This window comes from Gracilinanus agilis, chromosome 1 (genome assembly GCF_016433145.1).
Source record: "Gracilinanus agilis isolate LMUSP501 chromosome 1, AgileGrace, whole genome shotgun sequence".
Lineage (NCBI taxonomy): Eukaryota > Metazoa > Chordata > Mammalia > Didelphimorphia > Didelphidae > Gracilinanus > Gracilinanus agilis.
The window spans coordinates 45,770,430-45,787,398 of NC_058130.1; the positions used below are offsets into that span (position 1 = coordinate 45,770,430).

The 16,969-nt window shown below is 36.6% G+C and overlaps 1 protein-coding gene across 1 annotated transcript; it reads right to left on the reverse strand.

Annotated features, from left to right (window-relative positions):
- Positions 1-603: 603 nt before the first annotated feature.
- Positions 604-16,453, reverse strand: IL5RA (interleukin 5 receptor subunit alpha). The gene is made up of 7 exons (XM_044656824.1): positions 16,372-16,453; positions 15,621-15,766; positions 14,905-15,043; positions 8,831-8,960; positions 8,295-8,482; positions 5,011-5,156; positions 604-756 (listed from the first exon to the last, which is right to left on the reverse strand). The coding sequence occupies exons 1-7, from the start codon at positions 16,451-16,453 to the stop codon at positions 604-606; spliced, it is 984 nt and encodes a 327-aa protein (XP_044512759.1).
- Between the last annotated feature and the right edge of the window lie 516 nt (positions 16,454-16,969).

Genomic DNA, 16,969 nt, shown 5'->3' on the forward strand with positions numbered 1-16,969 from the left:
AGAGTGGTGACCTTTGAAGGAGAAAGGAGTAAGGAAGATTTGAGAAATGTGGTGGAGGTAAAAATGACAAGATTTGGCAATTAGCTGGATTTGGAGCATGAGGGGAGTAGGAGAAGTTATGAACTTCAGTGACTAAATGAATGGTGGTACAAAAATAGGGAAGTTAGGAAAGGTAAATTTAGAGAGAAAGGAAAGAGTTGTGTTTTGGACAAAATGAATTTGAAATGCTATAGGATATCCATTTGAAAATACCAAATGTCTAAGGAAGAAGGAATATAGATAATCAGTCCAGAAGAAATTTTAATGGGTGAAGTTAAAAGTGATTTTGTACTAACTCTGAAAGAGCAGAACATATAGCAGCAGAAATATCATTTGGAGAATGACTTGTCTATGTCTACCTTCAGAGAAAAGGACAGATAATCAGAAATAAGAGAGTTATAGTTTTATATATACATATATCTTTTTGTCAAATGATGCCTCTTCTAATGGAGGGAAGAAGAGAGTTAACTGTTTTTTAATGTAATAAATGAATATTTTTAAAAGAAAATTTTCTTAGACTTATAAAGATTTATAATTATTTTATCTATGAATAAGAACAGAAAATCACTGATGCTTACCAACATAAATAGATTGACTCCATTCACTCCAAAGTCCACTTTTTCTACAGTTGGAATGCACTGTAGCTCTTATTTGTAAAGAATATTTACAAGTAGGATCAACTATCAAGGAGAATGAATTTTCCTGAATTTTCTGTGTCTAAACAAACAAATAAAAAGAAAAAATCAATTATTGAAAACTCTAGATTGTCAAGCCATCAATAACATTTATTAAGCACCTACTATGAATCAGGCACTACTAGGTCAATTGCTAGGAATACAAAGTAAGACAAAAAGTCTCTTCTCTCAAGGAGATCACATTCTAACGGGGGAGACAACATGCAAACTAACTCTACACAAACAAGCTCTAGACATTGGAAATAATCAACAAACAGAAGATAGGATTAAGAGGGATCAGGAAAAGCTTTCTATAGAAGGGAGGATTTTAGCTGACATTTGATGGGAGGCAGAAGATGGAGATGAGGAGAGAACTCCAGGCATAAGAAATAAGCAGTGAAGATGCCCAGTGTCAGATGATAGAGATTTTAAAGTCAGTAACATCAAGGAATCTGTCTAATGACTAGATCACATAATACATGTGGGGTAGAGGGATGTGTGTGTGTGTGTAAGCCATGGTGACAGAGTGCCTGTGATTTAAGATCACTTTGGTAGCTGAGTAGAGAATGGATTGGAGTAAGGAGAGACCAAATAGTAGGTTATTGAGACAGTCCAGGTATGAAGTGAAGGAAGAAGAAATAGTTTGGGGAAAAGATAATACGTTCAGTTCTGCTAAATGTCTATGGGACATCCTATTTAAGATGCCCACTTAGAAGTTAGGGCTTGACAAGTAAGTCTGAGAGGCATCTGCTTAGAGATGACCAAGAAAGACTTCTTCATGAGACACACAAATGAAAAATTGGGAAAGTGTTGCCTGGAAAGTTTCACCTGGAAGTAAAACAATGTGTTAATTCCAAATATATGTGTAATTTCTACTATTCTAATACTTTTTCAAAGAGAATAGATGAACCCCCTGAGTTCTCAAAGGCTATGCCAATGGGGGACAAATGAATAGAAACTGTCATTCTGAAAAGGGCTTTGAATATCATTCCGGCAAAAAAACCAGAGATGGCTTTACAGGAACCAACCTAGGTAAGTATGGAGAAACTCATCATTAGTAGGTATATAAATGGAGATTTTGAACCTTGGGCTGCACCCCCCATAAATCCTTAGTATTTCCCAGAATTCCCTTTAATCTCTCCTGTGCCTCCACGTTTGGGTGGTCACATTATTATTATATAGTTGGCTGTAACTCCTCCCTCTTCCTCTTTGGTTCCTGGGAGCAAGCTGGTTAGTACCTTCTAGTTAAGGTCTCTTTTAGTTTATTATTAATAAAATATTTACAAATAGAATATTTAGTATTTTGCATATTAATTTTAATCTCCACATAGGATGGCCACTTGGTGGTGAACATTTTGGCCACGGCAACACAGAAAACCATGAAAAATATAAAAGGATTTCACTCCTTTATTATTTTCTTCCTCTTGTTTTGTAATACTAGCTCAGTGATAGAAAAAGGGACAATGGGTGCTAAGAATTACATAGTTCATAGATGATAAACACTATTAGCTGTTAGTACTTAGAATGTAAGATTCTTTTCTAGTGACCAGTTGAATAACTGGAGGAACTGAATTGGATAAGCTTTTCTTTCCTCAGTATAAATGAAGTCAAAAGACACGTTGTAATATTGTAGCGTAAGGGAAAAATGACCCACATGCTTTCTTTAAAGAGTCAGATAAATGGGTCTGTGTTGGTTTTAGTGTGCATCTAAGGACAACAGGAAATATCATTTTCCATCTTATGTTATAATGCTCATTATATTCAGATGGATTTGTGATAGTCAGTGGAAATTTCCCCTCCAATGCTACAGAATACAGCTCATCTAATATACTCCTGCCATGTCCTCTCATAAGCTCTCCAAGACAGCTCCACCAACATGCTGGACGTCTTCCTCATTTTGTCCTGACATTCTCCTGACATCCAGCTGTACATAGTTCTACTACCAGTGGAGCACCTATAAGACGTCCACCAGGAATTCTTCATCCTTCCTCCATGAAACAGCCTATTTTCCTATAACATGTATTTATCTGATAACATCATTTTTGCCTGCTACTCTTCAAAGTTTGTTTTTGGTTGTATTTGGCAACCACATGCCTACCTTTGTACTGAAGCATATGAACATTAAAATACACACTAATTTAATTTGTGAATTTTTCTCACACCCACCATGCACTGCACTATTGCCCTCTGTGAGATATCCCTTTTTAATTCTCTAGAGATAATTGCAGTTCAGGTCTCCAAGACATGTAAAAATGTTCACAATAAATATCTGCAAAATAAAAATAAAAATGTCCAGGAAAATAGTAAAGCCTATGACAAATATCTGCCACTGAGGATGAGATTTTGAAATTCTACTAAAATTTTGAAAATTTCCAAATTAAATTTGTATGTATTTTAATGCTTATTTGCTTCAATACAAAAGTAGGCATGTGGAAAGAGAGTGAAGAATATGTTGAAAAGCATTTTTCATAAATGAAAAAATAATGTGGGCTAAAGGATTGCAAGCTATACGTAAGCACGTGCCTATATATCATGAAGATTTTCTTTTAAAAGAAAATTGAGAAGTACTGAATATGTAAACATCAAAGAAAAAGAAGGAGGAGGTGGAAGAGGAAGAAGAGGAGGAGGAAAAAGAGAGAAAGGAAGGAAGAAATATTCTGACAAAAAAAAAAAGTACGTTACTGATGTGAGAGTCATTTCTAAATCAGCTGTATATAGTCTAGCTACCAACTTGTTAGAACAAAGATGAAAATCAATAACAAATTAGAAGAAAGAAGAAAAATAAGAAATGACATGAAATTTAAGCAATCCCAACAGGAATTAATTAAACTGTTGCTATTAAATATGAGAAATGGGAAAAAAGACAGTTATGTACATAGACTATCCATTTTTAAAAACCTCTTACCTTCCATCTTAGAATCAGTACTTAGTATTGGTTCCAAAGCAGAAAGCAAAAAGGAATAGACAATGGGAGTTAAACACACAGGAAGGATCACACAACAAAACCAGAACCTCTCATCTCTAGGCCTGGCTCTCTATCCACTGAGCCACTTACTATCCCAATTTTTTTTAATATCTCCAGATGCAAATGGTTGCTTAACTTGAATGAAGCACTAAATTTTTAGCTGTTTGCTAAAAAAAAAAATAGTCTTTCTCTTTGGAACTTTCTTGTCATCTTTCCTTTTCTCAGATTTCTCAGACTTCAGAAAAATTCTCACTATTTCTCTATTTTATTTCAAAGTTCAGCCTAAATAGCACTTTCTACCTGAAGATTTTCCTTAGCTCTTCAGTTGCTACTGCCTTCTCTCCCTACACAATCACCTTATATCTACTTTTTATTTTCTTTTGTATAGATATGTACATGTCTCCTCTAGCTAGCCTGTATTGCCCTCAAGAGCAAATGCCTCACTTTTCTCTTTGTATACTCTGTGCCTGGCATATAATGGTTGCTTAATAAGTGTTTATTGATTGATTAATTCATTCTTTGGGAGAATGGTGGCATTGTTATCCAAAATAGAACAGCGAGAGAAAGAATAGGCATGATTGGGTACAAATATGATAAATACAGTTTCAGAGTTTTAGGTGCCAAAAGGATTTTAAAATGAAGATATCTATCAGGCAGCTGGAAATGTGAATCTGGAGGTCAAAATGGACTTGAGGCCTGGAGATATGTGAGTTCTCTACATAGTGGTACAAGTTCAAGGCATAAGAGTGGATAACATTGTCAAGAGAAATAATGATTTTTTAGAGACTATAAAGTTGATTAGAGACAGATCTTTGGGGAATTCATACATTTAGGGGTAAGAATGAATATGAGACAAAAAAGAATTGTAGAGATATAAAGAGAATGATGAATGTCTTGTGGTACAAAAGTCAAAGGAGGTAAAAGTATTAAGGAGAAAGTAACTAACAATGTTCAATGTTAACAGAAATGTCAAAGAGCATGAAATTTAAGAAAAGATCTTTGTATCTAGTGAGAAATCATTGGTTAAATTAAAGAGAAGAGTTCTGTCGATCAATAGGTCCAAAAACCAGACTATAAGGGACAGAGGAGTTAGTGGATTGTAAAGAATTAGAGGCATAGTAAAGAATGTAAAGAATAGAGACAACTGCTTCAAAGAGCTTGGAGAGAGAGGAGAGAAATGTGCCTGTGGAACGTGTTGAGGGGAAGCCAGCTGGTTTGTGAAATGGAACCTCCATCCTTGACTTCTAAAACATCATGGTTCAATAAGGGACATAGTAGTAAATAGTCAGCAAAGTACTCCAAAGTATATGCAACAGCAGCTATTAGAATTACCCATAAATAATCCTTTCTAATATTGTAGATATTCACTTCATAATCAAAACATTTTCTAGGAAAGTTAGAAACTGGCTTCTCCCATTGTATAAACAGACGATTTCCTTCCATTTTTGCAGAGACATTCACTGGAGGATTCACTTGATCTAGATTTGAAAACAAGAACCAAATTTTATGAGAATAGATGCTCATAGCTGACATTTCAAAATTGTAAGGCATTTCTAGGATAGAATGCTAAATGTCTACAATCAACTGCAGGTGCTAGCAGAGATCCTGGCATTCAAGTGGATTTTTAAACTTAATTAACTGTCTAATGGGAGGAATCACTTTTTGAAAAGCAAAGATACCTACCCAAGGTCATCTCCAAGGTGAAGAGCAAAGTTTCTCCTATATAGGGTCCAAGCTTAGGAAAATTCTTTCTTAACCATAAAGATTTCTTGTTTCCTATTCTTAATAAAATCTAAAGCTATAACTTCTCTACTCCACTCCCCATGAGACCTTATAGTACATTCTCAGATGCATCATAAGGTTTTATTCTCCATGTGACTCAGTCAAGATAGATGATCAAGATGAAATCAATCAGAAGTGGAAAGTACAGAGAAATGGGAATGAGAGGACTGAGGGTCCAATGACTAACTATGTAGCCGTGGATTGTACAATTCCCCTTCTGGGCCTCAGTGATCACATCTTTACTATTTTGGGTTTTGATAAGCTCTGTGATCCCTTCCAGCTCAAAAAATACTGTGATTCAACAAAATCATTCATACATATGAAGTTTTTTCCCTTTTGAAGGGATTTTTAAAATCCATTCTCTTACTTGGCCTTCTTAGAGAGGTTTTCTGAGGAAGGTAAAGCAGGCAGATATTAGTCCTGTGATCACAGGTCAGATCATTAATAATAGAACTGGAGAGACTTCAGAGCTCTAGTACAGCTACAATATTTTGACAAATAGGGAAATTGAAAAATGGAAAGGTGAAATTATTTGCCCGAGGTGACCCAGTGGAGTAAGAGAGTTCAGACTAGAATTTAGATCTCTCTTTTTCCAGTTTAAGGCTTTTCCTCTCACTGTCATTTGACTAGATCAGTTTCCATGTTTTAGAGGCATTAAATGTCTCCTTTCAGATCACATGGATAATGAGTATAAGGTATAGATAGAGACTAAACCTGTGATTTTCCTGATAAGGAAACTCAATCACTGCAGTTTGGCACTTTCTCTGAAATTTAGAGTTTTAGAGAATTGCTTAGAGCTGTGGTTTCCAACTCAGATAGAAACACTGAGGGCAGCATAATGACATAGAAAACCATACGTTGACATTACATAAGTTGTTTTGCATTTTTATTCACTTTGTTAGACATTCCCCAATTACACTTTAATCTGATTTAAGCCTTTTGCTGGCTGCTTCTGGAGTCTGACACTTGGCTTCTAGTGCTGAGAGGTTAAGGGATTTGTCCAACATCACTCTGCTAGTATGTGCCAGAGGCAAAATCTGAACTCAAGTCTTCTTGGTTTAAGCCACTGTACACACTGCCCATAGTAGAATTAAGATTCAAATCCAATTCTTTTAACTCTCAGTTTTAGATCCTTTCCACTAGATCATCAGTCACGTAGCTAAGAGGATTCTTGGCTAAGAATGTATGGTCTTCTTTATTAATATTTATTAATAGACCAATGATAAGAAAATCATTTAGGTCATGGAATAGCAAGAGCACCAGGCTTGAAGTTCAAAGACTTGAGTTTGAGTCCTACCTATACATGATACTAACTGTGTGATCTTGGGCAAGTCACTCCCTGAACTTTGTCTCCTCAGCTGTCAAATGTGCGAGTTGGACGAGATGGATTCTCTGTTTCCTTCCAGCTCTAAGATTCAGTGATTCTATGAATTGTCATGCTCTACCTGATACCCATTTCATTAGATTTGATCTTGTCACTTAGGTCACACTGGAATATCCTAGAAAATATGTCAGTGATCATAAATGCATACACATTCTTGCAATACAGCAGACTTCATTATATTATGTCATGTCTACTTATTTACAGATATATGGACATATAAAACAAATAAAATGTTGAAATTTAACAGCTATGCCCCATTAAAGATTGATGTGACCCACTAAGCCTATAATAGGATGCTAATTTTGTTAATCTCCCAATTTTAGAAAGGTCTTAGTATAGTTGAAAGATTACTGAAAATAGTTAGAAGGTCTGGATTTCAAGAGGCTCTGCAATTTATAGTTATGCAAACTTAAATCACTGAATTGATAGGTGTCATCATCTATAAAATGGGGATGATAAAATACATCTGGCCAATCTATGCAATAAGATGGCTATAACAATAAAATGAAAATATATGCAAATGTGAAAGAGTTTTAAAATCAGGAATACAGTAGTTATACTGCCTATACAGAATAATATAATTATAAAATGCAAGTCATTATCATAAAGGTAGCCTGCTACAACTTCAGTTTTGGAGATTAAAGAAGAGCATAGTGTACTGAGAAGATTTTTTTCTTTAACACTGTACCATTTTGATTTCTGCTACTGCTATGTGACACTGTATTTTCTGATCCCTTTCCTCATTCTTTTGTTCTGACAAACTCAGAAATGTACCTTATGTTCCTTGACCCTTGGGACAATTAGGGCAATTAAGATTGAGATTCTAAAATTCATGTTTTCTAGTAAACAAATCTAGCCCTAACCAAGTATGTCTGGGGGAATATACAGCCAAGTTCTTGATTCTCCCACTGGGATGGAAGTCAATCTTAACCAGACCTAACTTGATTTCTCCTTTTAAATCAGCTAAGATATTGGAATCCTCTACTGAGGCAATGTGAATTTCCCCATCATCATGAAGAGTTCAGAGAGGGACTAGAAAACATTAGCCCATCTTCTCATTAGGTATTCAACAATTAGAGATGTCCTGGGTTGTCTAGGAGAGGACTGAATAATGAGCATTCAAAATTGTATTTAAATGACCCAAGATTCTGAATGAATTGTCTTTGATCACCTAGAGAGATCTTGGACCAATTAATATATTGACTATTGCTGGCCTAATCAATATACTAGAACTCGATCTCTCAAAAATTTTACTTATTACAGTGCAAAGGACTGGTCTTTGGGTCAGAAATATCTGAATTTAAATCCTACCTTAGACACTAACTATGCAACCTTGGACAAGTCATTTAAGTGCCTTAGGCAGTTTCATCATCTGTAAAATGAGGGGGTTGGTTGGCCTCACTGACCTCTAAGGTTCCTTCCAATCTAGGATGCTATGAGTCTTCCTTACCAATAGCATGAAGCTCAAACAACTGATCCAATGGTTTGATGGCAATTTGTTTGCTTGAACCATTAACATGTACTGCCAGCTGTCCACGTCCTTTTCTATCAATGGCAGTCTCTGGAAACCAGCAAGCTATATTTCTCTTCCACAAATCTTTCCTATATTCTTGGCATTCTTTAGTATGTCTGTCAAACCTAAATTGTAATGCAAATAAGTATTATAAGTCTGGAGGAAATTAGACATTTGCATATATGTAAATAGAGTTAAGCAAACAAGGTGGCAAGGTGGCTCAGTGGATATAGTGCTGGGTCAGGAAGACATTTCTGATCCATCCTAAGACACCATGTGACCCTGAACAAGTCTCTTAATTTCTGTTTGCCTCAATCCAATGGAAAAGAACAAACCATTCCGGTATCTTTTGACAAAAAAAAAAAAACAAAACAAAACAAAAAAAAAACAATGGATAGTAATGGCATGCTATGGTGCACAGGGTTACAAAGAGTTACACATGACTGAATGAGTGACCAACAATAGAGACAAACCTGTAGAAAAGGAAGTACTGGGTGTCCTCTGGGGCATTCTTGCCAACAAACCACGTACAAAAGAGTGACACATTATCTTGCAAGATGTTGGTGATACAAGTCAGATTCACAGCTGATGTTCCAGGAGCTCCTGTGAAGTCAACACAACATTAATAATGATTATTCCTAAGACTGAGAAAAGTTGGTCTTGAAGGCAAGAAGACCCCTGCCCCCCTCTCTCCTAGACAATCAGGAAAGCCTCCAAGTAGGTCATCTTACTTCCCGTCCTCCCTCATCTCCAATCCATCCTTTGAACCGCTGACAAAATAATCTTCCTAAAGCACTGATGAAATCATTCCCACTGCTGAAGAATCTCTAGTGGCTCCCTGTGGCCTCCAGGGTTATCAGAAATCGAGGACAAAATACAAAGTCTTCAACTGGGGTAGAAGGAGATAGGGGAAAGAGGGAGAGACTCTTAAAGAATAGATAGGATTTAGATGAACAAAAGGAATGATGTAGCCATTCTAGGCAGGGGGAAATATCTGAACAAAAGTGGAGAACATGAGGCCTTTGGGGGGGAGACAGTGAAGCCAATTTGGATAGGATAAGGAATTTGTATTGGGAAATAGCAAGAGCCTGAAGCAGAGCTAAAAAATCTCTCTAAGGCAGCAATGAGCTGAATTGTTAGAGATCGCTGGGAATGGGAAAGAAGTCCTCATCAAACCCACAGCTGCGATGGTTCTATAGCTCTGGGAGCTCCAGGAACACATTTGGCTCCCAGAACAATGGGCTTAAAAGGGAAAGAGCTCGATGAAACCCAGTTAAAAAGTAACACCCTGGAGAGCTCCGCACTCTGGAAGCTGTTCTGCTGAGATTTTTTATGTCCCAGTGTCAGAAATGCCAGCAAGCCTTCAGGCCAGCAATGAAGTTGTCATAAGTGAGGAAGAAGGTATGTGACTGTCAACAGGAATCCCTGAGAATGCAGCTGCAGAGTCCCTGTGCTGAAGAAAAATATGGGCAATTGAAAAATTCATCAGATGGGCCAGGCTAACAGCTTGTTTGGCAGACAATCCGAAAGGCTGGGACAGAAACAAGCTGGTTGAGTGAATGTAAAGGTATTTTTTAGGGATATAAGGTAATACAGTCAGGGAGAAGTTAGACTCGATGACTGATTTATGATGACTTAACCAACCACACCAATCATCCTAAAACCAATCCAGTTGTGCATAATTGTATTGTCTACATGAGGAAATCTCTCCATTCACCGCAAGACTGCACAGGCTTTGCTCAAGTCCATTTTGAACTTACCAAAGGAAAGTTCTCAAAACCTAAAAGTCTTAGAAATTGCTTTTAATGGTTTGCTTTGGAAGTTTATTCTGTCTATTTCAAGTTAGAAGTAGCATCTTTTTCACTATTAATGGTTTTCTTTCAAAGTGGGCTTAAACATGGTTGGGAAGGAACTGAGAGGGTCTCTGAACCTGCGACTAGAACAGCTTCTCTATACAATCTGTTCCTCCCCAATGCCAAACTGACCAGGACAAGTCTAAGCTTTTTGAAGGGGGACCATGAATATTGGTTGAACAAGTGGAAAAGCTGGTCTGTTAGCCACAAGAAATATGACAATGATGTTTCTCAAAGAATGAGAAGACTTTTTGTATTTAGTTTTAGGTCACTGATGTAATTCTAACATGTTTACTCATGGTTCCTTGGAGGTCCATTACACAGTCAAAATAGCTAAGTTTAGAAACATATTAATAAACCAAAACTCAGAAAATATCTGAATCACAGTGGAGGAAATGAGATGATGATAATGATGATGATGATGATGATGCTATCTGTGTTTTTCAAGGCATTTTCACACTTTTCATCATCATTTCTCTTTTTTGTTTAAAAAACCAGGCCAACTCTTTCCAGGTGTATTTCCGTGTCCCAGAAACTAGAAGTTTATTTCTTTACTTTTAATTTTTCTCTATTTTTTTCCTTTTCCAAATGTTGAACTGAAAGTAGCGCTAATTAGAGGCTTATATACCCTAAATTTTCTCTGTGAACTAACAAATGAAACAGTAGTTCTTATACCTTTAGTCTCAATTCACTTACTGTCAATTGCAACTCCACCAGCTAAATCCTCTTTATCAATTTTTAGAAACCCAAAACCACTAACAACAATCAAGGAACAACTATCTATTGAGTGCCAGCTAGACATTAAGGACATACAGGGGTGATAGATTATAGTCCTCATCCATGGAGAACTTGTAATATCGATGGAAAGGCAAAGCAAATATAAAAGTAGATAACATGTTTTTGGAGCCCTTTAAGGCTGACTAAACTTGTTTTACAACAACCCTAAGAAGTAAGTTTTAAAATATTATTATCCCAAAGAATCACAGAATTGAAAGGGACCTTAGAAGCCATCTAGTCTAATCAACAATTGAGCAAAAATCCCTTCTTTAATAGCCTCTACAAGTGACAAGAAGAGAGAAGAAGAGGATGTACCAGAGGCAGGACTCAATCCCATGGCTTCATGGCTTCAAGACCAACTCTGTCTATAACCACAATGCCTTCATGAGGGAAAATATAGAGAAAGGAGAACTGAAGGTTTAGTGAGGAACCCATAGTAAAGTCTTCATTTAGCAACCAAAGAGGGAATAAGAGGAGAGAGAAGGACCACTTGGAGATGATATGAGGCAAACTTTTTAGTCTTACGTATTAGGTTAACTGTGGTCTTAGGACCCTTTTATAGTATTAGAAATTACATATATAATATATAAATTTATCCAATATTATGTATACTTGTAATATTCGATAAAACTCAATGTCAGGAACTTTTCCATTTGCTTAAACCTTCTAAGTTAGATGTGTGTGTGCATGCGTGTGTGTGTGTGTGTGTGTGTGTGCGTGTGTGTATAAATCACTACTATTAGGTCAGTGCCCAATTGGCTCTAATCACCTAGAATAGTGATCCCTAACCTTTTCATATAAGGGAGTTCCTTTTCACAGTTAAAAAAAAAGTTTCGGATATTTTTTTAGACTTAGCTAATGTGGAAATTTGTAATCGGCTTTGTATTTCTTGCATTTTCAGCATGTAAGGAAAGGGAGGTAAGAGGGAGAGAATTCAGGACTGAAAACAAAATTGATTTTAAAAAATAAAACTATAACAACTGAGAAAAATGTAGATCTTCATATGATAATGACAGTGTACTAATACTGCCCATTCATTAAGAAAATATATAACAAAAAGTTACCATGCATTTAAATATACGTGTACACTAGCAGTCACATCAGCTTCAACACACATTTGAAAATGTGTATTATATGGGAGACATAATTATTCCTTCTACAGGAGGTACATTTGAGGTACATATGGATGAAAGACCTCTTCTTGTTCTTTTTTTTTTTTTTAAACCCTTACCTTCTGTCTTGGAGCCAATACTGTGTATTGGCTCCAAGGCAGAAGAGTGGTAAGGGCTAGGCAATGGGGGTTAAGTGACTTACCCAGGGTCCCACAGATGGGACGTGTCTGAGGCCAGACTTGAACCTAGGACCTCTCATCTCTAGGCTTGGCTCTCAATCCACTGAGCTACCCAGTTGCCCCCTTGACAGACCTCTTCTAAAAATTTTGGTCCCCTTAATTCATTCCCATATATCCAGATAGCAGAGAATTTTAGATTTGGAAGCAACATGAAGTACCATCTAGTCCAACAAAAAGAACCTTAAAAAGAAACTTCACTACAACATATCCAATAAGCTGCTGCTTTAAGACCACTCATGACAAGGAGCTCATTAGCTTGTTCCAAATCTAATTGTCAGGAAGTTATAGGGCAGTTCAGTGCCTAATGTGGAGTCAGGAAGAATTGTATTCCTGAGTTTAAATCTAGCCTTATAGACACTTACTAGCTGTGTGATCCTGGACAAGTCATTTAACCTTGTTAAACCTCAAAATAAGTTTGAGAAGTACACAGCCAACCATTCCAGAATCTTTGCCAAGAAAACTCCAAAGGGGATTATGAAGAGTATGACACAACCAAAAGGAATGAACAAAATCAATCTTTAAATTAACCCTTTGAATTAAAACTATTATTATTCCCATTTTTTCTGATAAGGAATATGAAACAGAGGTTAAGTGACTTACCCAGGATCTCTCCCACATTGTACTTATAAAGTCAATTCTTTTGACTTCGAAGACTAAAATTTCATTCTATTAGATTCAACTCCCTGTTTTAGTCTGTTAGGATCTTTTTAGATCCTAACTTGGTCACTGGCTATGTTAGGTATCCTACCAAGTTTTGCATCATCTGCATATCTGATAACCATGCCACTATGCCTTCAGCCAAGTTTGCAATTACAATTGTAATCTTAAATGCCAAGGGCCATTTTTCAGCCCTTTATGTGCCTCTCTTCCCAGTGCAATGATCTTTGGGGAAGGGGTGAGGTGGGGAGGGAGGGATGGAGGGAAAGAGAGAATGAGAGAAAGGGGAGGGAGAAAAGGAGAGAAAAGAAAAGAGGGAGAGAGAGGAGTGGCAAGAATATAGAGAAAGAGAGAAGAAGAAGAGAGGGAAAGGAGAGACAATGACAGAAGGAGAGTGTGAGGGAGAGAGAGTGGAGAGGGAGAAAGGAAGTCCATAAAGGGAAGAAAGAAAAAGAGAAAGAAGAGGGAGGAAAGAAGCAGAAGAAAAATGCAAGAGAGAGGGAGGGAGGGGAGAAGATAAAAGAAAATAATTCTGATCAGAGAGAAGTCCCCTTTCACTACTATATCATGACTCTATGTCATGCTTTCCATCTGTTTCTCAATCTCTTCATCTATTTCTTCCATCTGTTTAGGTGGTCTGCAATATACTATATTACCCAAGTCATTTCTCATTCTTTGATTATCAACCAGATGTTCTCTACTATGCTTCTCCCATCCAGGTAGTTGCTAGGTCACACTAGTCCACTCCTCTTTTTATCCATACTATTTCTTTTGAGGCAGCTAGGTGGCACAGTGAATACCACACTGGACCTGTAGCCAGGAATTCAAAACCTACCTCATTTACTTAATGTCTGTGTGACCCTGGGCAAGTCACTTAATTTCTGTCTATCTCAGATTCCTCATCTGTAATGGGATAATAATAGCACCTTCTTCTCAGGGTTGTTGTGAGGACAAAATTAAATCATATTCGTACAGCACTTAGCAAACCTTAAAATATACATGTACACATATACATATATAAATATATATCTGCTAGCTCTAGCATTATTGGTATTTTGAATAACTATCAAATAGAGTGGTGTCCTTAACAATTACCCTGTTTTCAATGACAATTTCAAAGATTTGTAGCCAAATTCCAGTTGTGAGTTTCATCCCACTAAGTGTTAATGATATCTATTAGTTCAAATTTACTTCATCCTCTCTTTCATCTTGCTTGAAATCATTTGCATATGGGTCCACAGACCACACACAGGGGTTAGGAATCATTAATGTAGAGATGAGTAACCAGTACTAGCCCTATGAAGTAAGAAGAGGTTGGTTGGAGATTTCTTTCCTTTTGGCAGCCCTTTCTCCTCCTCTTTGACTCCTTCCATAGGCATGAAGTACATCATGCTGTTGACCACTCATGGAACTCTACCCGGAGCAGCCCTTCTTCAGTGACGCCTTAATGCTTTATAAATTTCTCTTTCCCTACAATCTCCCAAACAAAACTTTTCTTCCCTTTGTCCTTTCCCTTTTTTAGTTCCTTGTCCAGTGGAAGAGTGACCTAAGAAACTAATTGAAAAAAAAATGTTAATGGCTGAAACCCAACTCTTCCAATTTCTAATCTAATATTCTTTCCTCCATACCACTATATGGTTAATGGGATGACCCTGTTTTACTATTTTTATTTAGGATCTTAAATACTTTCTGGAGTCTTTTCTTCCCTATCCTGTCATATCTGTTAAAGTCCCATTTTTTTAAACAAAGTTATTAAAATTACCATTCAATTTTAATGCTGATTAAAATCACAATTTGACTTCACGATATCTTCTTGTTATTCATTACATTTGGCAAGGTTTCTTTTTCTAGTTCTCTATTCATGCAACACACAATTAACAATCAAAGCTTATTCCATATTACATCTTACCTGGAGGGGCTTGAAGCTCAGCTGAAACCCAACTACTTTGGAAAAAACTGGAACCACAATAAAGAATTGTCTGCACACTTGCCGAAAATCCTCTGTGAAGTACATTTACACTTGTGCTTTGGGTCTTTTTAGTTTCATACTGGAAATAAATCCCAGAAAATATAAAACATGGTAAGGAAACAGCCATAATAAGTAGACTACTTCAATTAAATAAACATTGTCTCCTGTTTCTGAAAGCAATGCCTAACCACAATGCAACAAAACAGCTTTGCAAGGTGAAATTTGCAGCTGGATAAAAATCAACATTTGAATTTCCTGTGGAGTTCCACATTGTCTGTGTGATAGGCTCTTCTGTTTTCTAGTTTAGATAAAACAAAAATTTCCAAAACACCAAGCTGTGATTCTTCTTAAGACAGGAATTGTAACTAACACATGTTCTCTCTCAATAATAAGAACTCAGAATGCAGTTAAATTTCCTTTACTTTTATTAGTGCTACTCGGGAGGCAAAATACAATGTTCTAGTCATTTTTCCCAAAATCTAATCTATGGTACTGGGACACATACTAGGATCTCTTTGTTAGGTAGACTTGAGTCAGGCTAATTAATCTCCTGCCTGTCTTCCTCGGTGTGTTTGAGTTTTAAATTGTCACATAGAAAACTGAATCATATAGATTGGGTGTGAGAAATATATATGGTCATTATCCTTAATACTTACATCATCCTCATTTGGAGTATTAATTCTCACTTTATATTTTAAGCTATTGATCTTTGGATCCTGATTAGGATTTGGTTTCCATCGTAAAAGAACTTGAGATAAACCAGTGACTATAAGAGTGAAGTTTACAGGTGGGAGAAGTAAAACTGTTGAATTAAAGGAGAGGGAAAAAATATAAGGCAATTTCAATAGTGGAAATTAAATTACAATGACTAAAACCCATTATTCTAAATGACAGGTTCTTTATTTGGGGTCCATGAAATGTTTATAATTTTAATAAATAAAATAATATAACTGATTTGATTTTGTAATTCTTTGTATTTAAAAACCATCTGAGGAGGCCACTCCTGCTCCTAGATTAAGTGTCTATGAGATGAAGTATCACAGTCACACAATAGGTGGAGACTCAAGCCAATATTGGAGGTGAGAAACCCCCAGACCCTAAAGAAATCACAGAATCCTTGTCGAAAGTTAAAAAGTAACCTAGCTGGCCTGCCAGCAGTGGGACACAGAATTACAGTAGTAACTGATCATCTGTTACAATAGTATATTTAAAGTACATACTGTATATCCTGGCAGGAACAGTCTCCTTCCTTTTATACCTATACTAATATATATCATACATGTATATATCTATTCATATACATGCACACAATTCTCCAATTAAAGTTCTACTTAATTGAATTTGACATACTTAATTTACTATAACTAAAAAGAGAAGTATATTTGAATCTTCGCAGCTATTACTTACTTTCTTCTTCCAGACATAAATTTGCTTGCAATACCACAGCTGACCCAATGAGAAACAGGAGAATTGTGATCATGATGATCATACTCTATGGAAAATAAGAGTCACAGAGAAAATCACCCAGTAGTTCCTTTTAAAAACCTGACAACTAAATACAGGTATACAGTTCCATTCAATGCAATGCATAACACAGACAAATCTTAAAATGCCATATTATTATTGTTGTTGTTCTCATTACCTATTGCTTAGTATAGATCATGATGTCCTCCACTAAAGGCATCCTCTGATACCCGCCTTTGGTATGGGTCCTTCTAGGGGCTTTTGGTGCTTGAAGGCTATTTCAGGAAAATAGAAGATGTGACAGAGCAAATATGTTACAAGGACTTCAAGCACAGGTGTGGAAATGGCCTGGATGTCTGTTGCCCAAGGATCTGCCCAGTTAACTTTGGAAAAGGCTCATCACCAACTTGGTTATATCATGATGAACTGTTTGGCCACAGCAATGCACAAATACCTTCTACTTAGCCGTAATGAAGCTGTGGTATGTAGCACAAGTTAGCAAAGGGTAATAGAGGGGAATTAATAACCTAGCAGAGGCTGA

Excerpts from the sequence above, each read along its gene's own strand:
- IL5RA (XM_044656824.1), bottom strand. The coding sequence starts at position 16,453 with ATGATCATCATGATCACAATTCTCCTGTTTCTCATTGGGTCAGCTGTG. Across the intron at positions 8,483-8,830 it reads CAGTACTTCCTTTTCTACAG|GTTTGACAGACATACTAAAG; the intron begins GTTTGTCTCTAT and ends ATTACAATTTAG. Across the intron at positions 5,157-8,294 it reads GTTTGAGCTTCATGCTATTG|ATCAAGTGAATCCTCCAGTG; the intron begins GTAAGGAAGACT and ends TTTCAAATCTAG.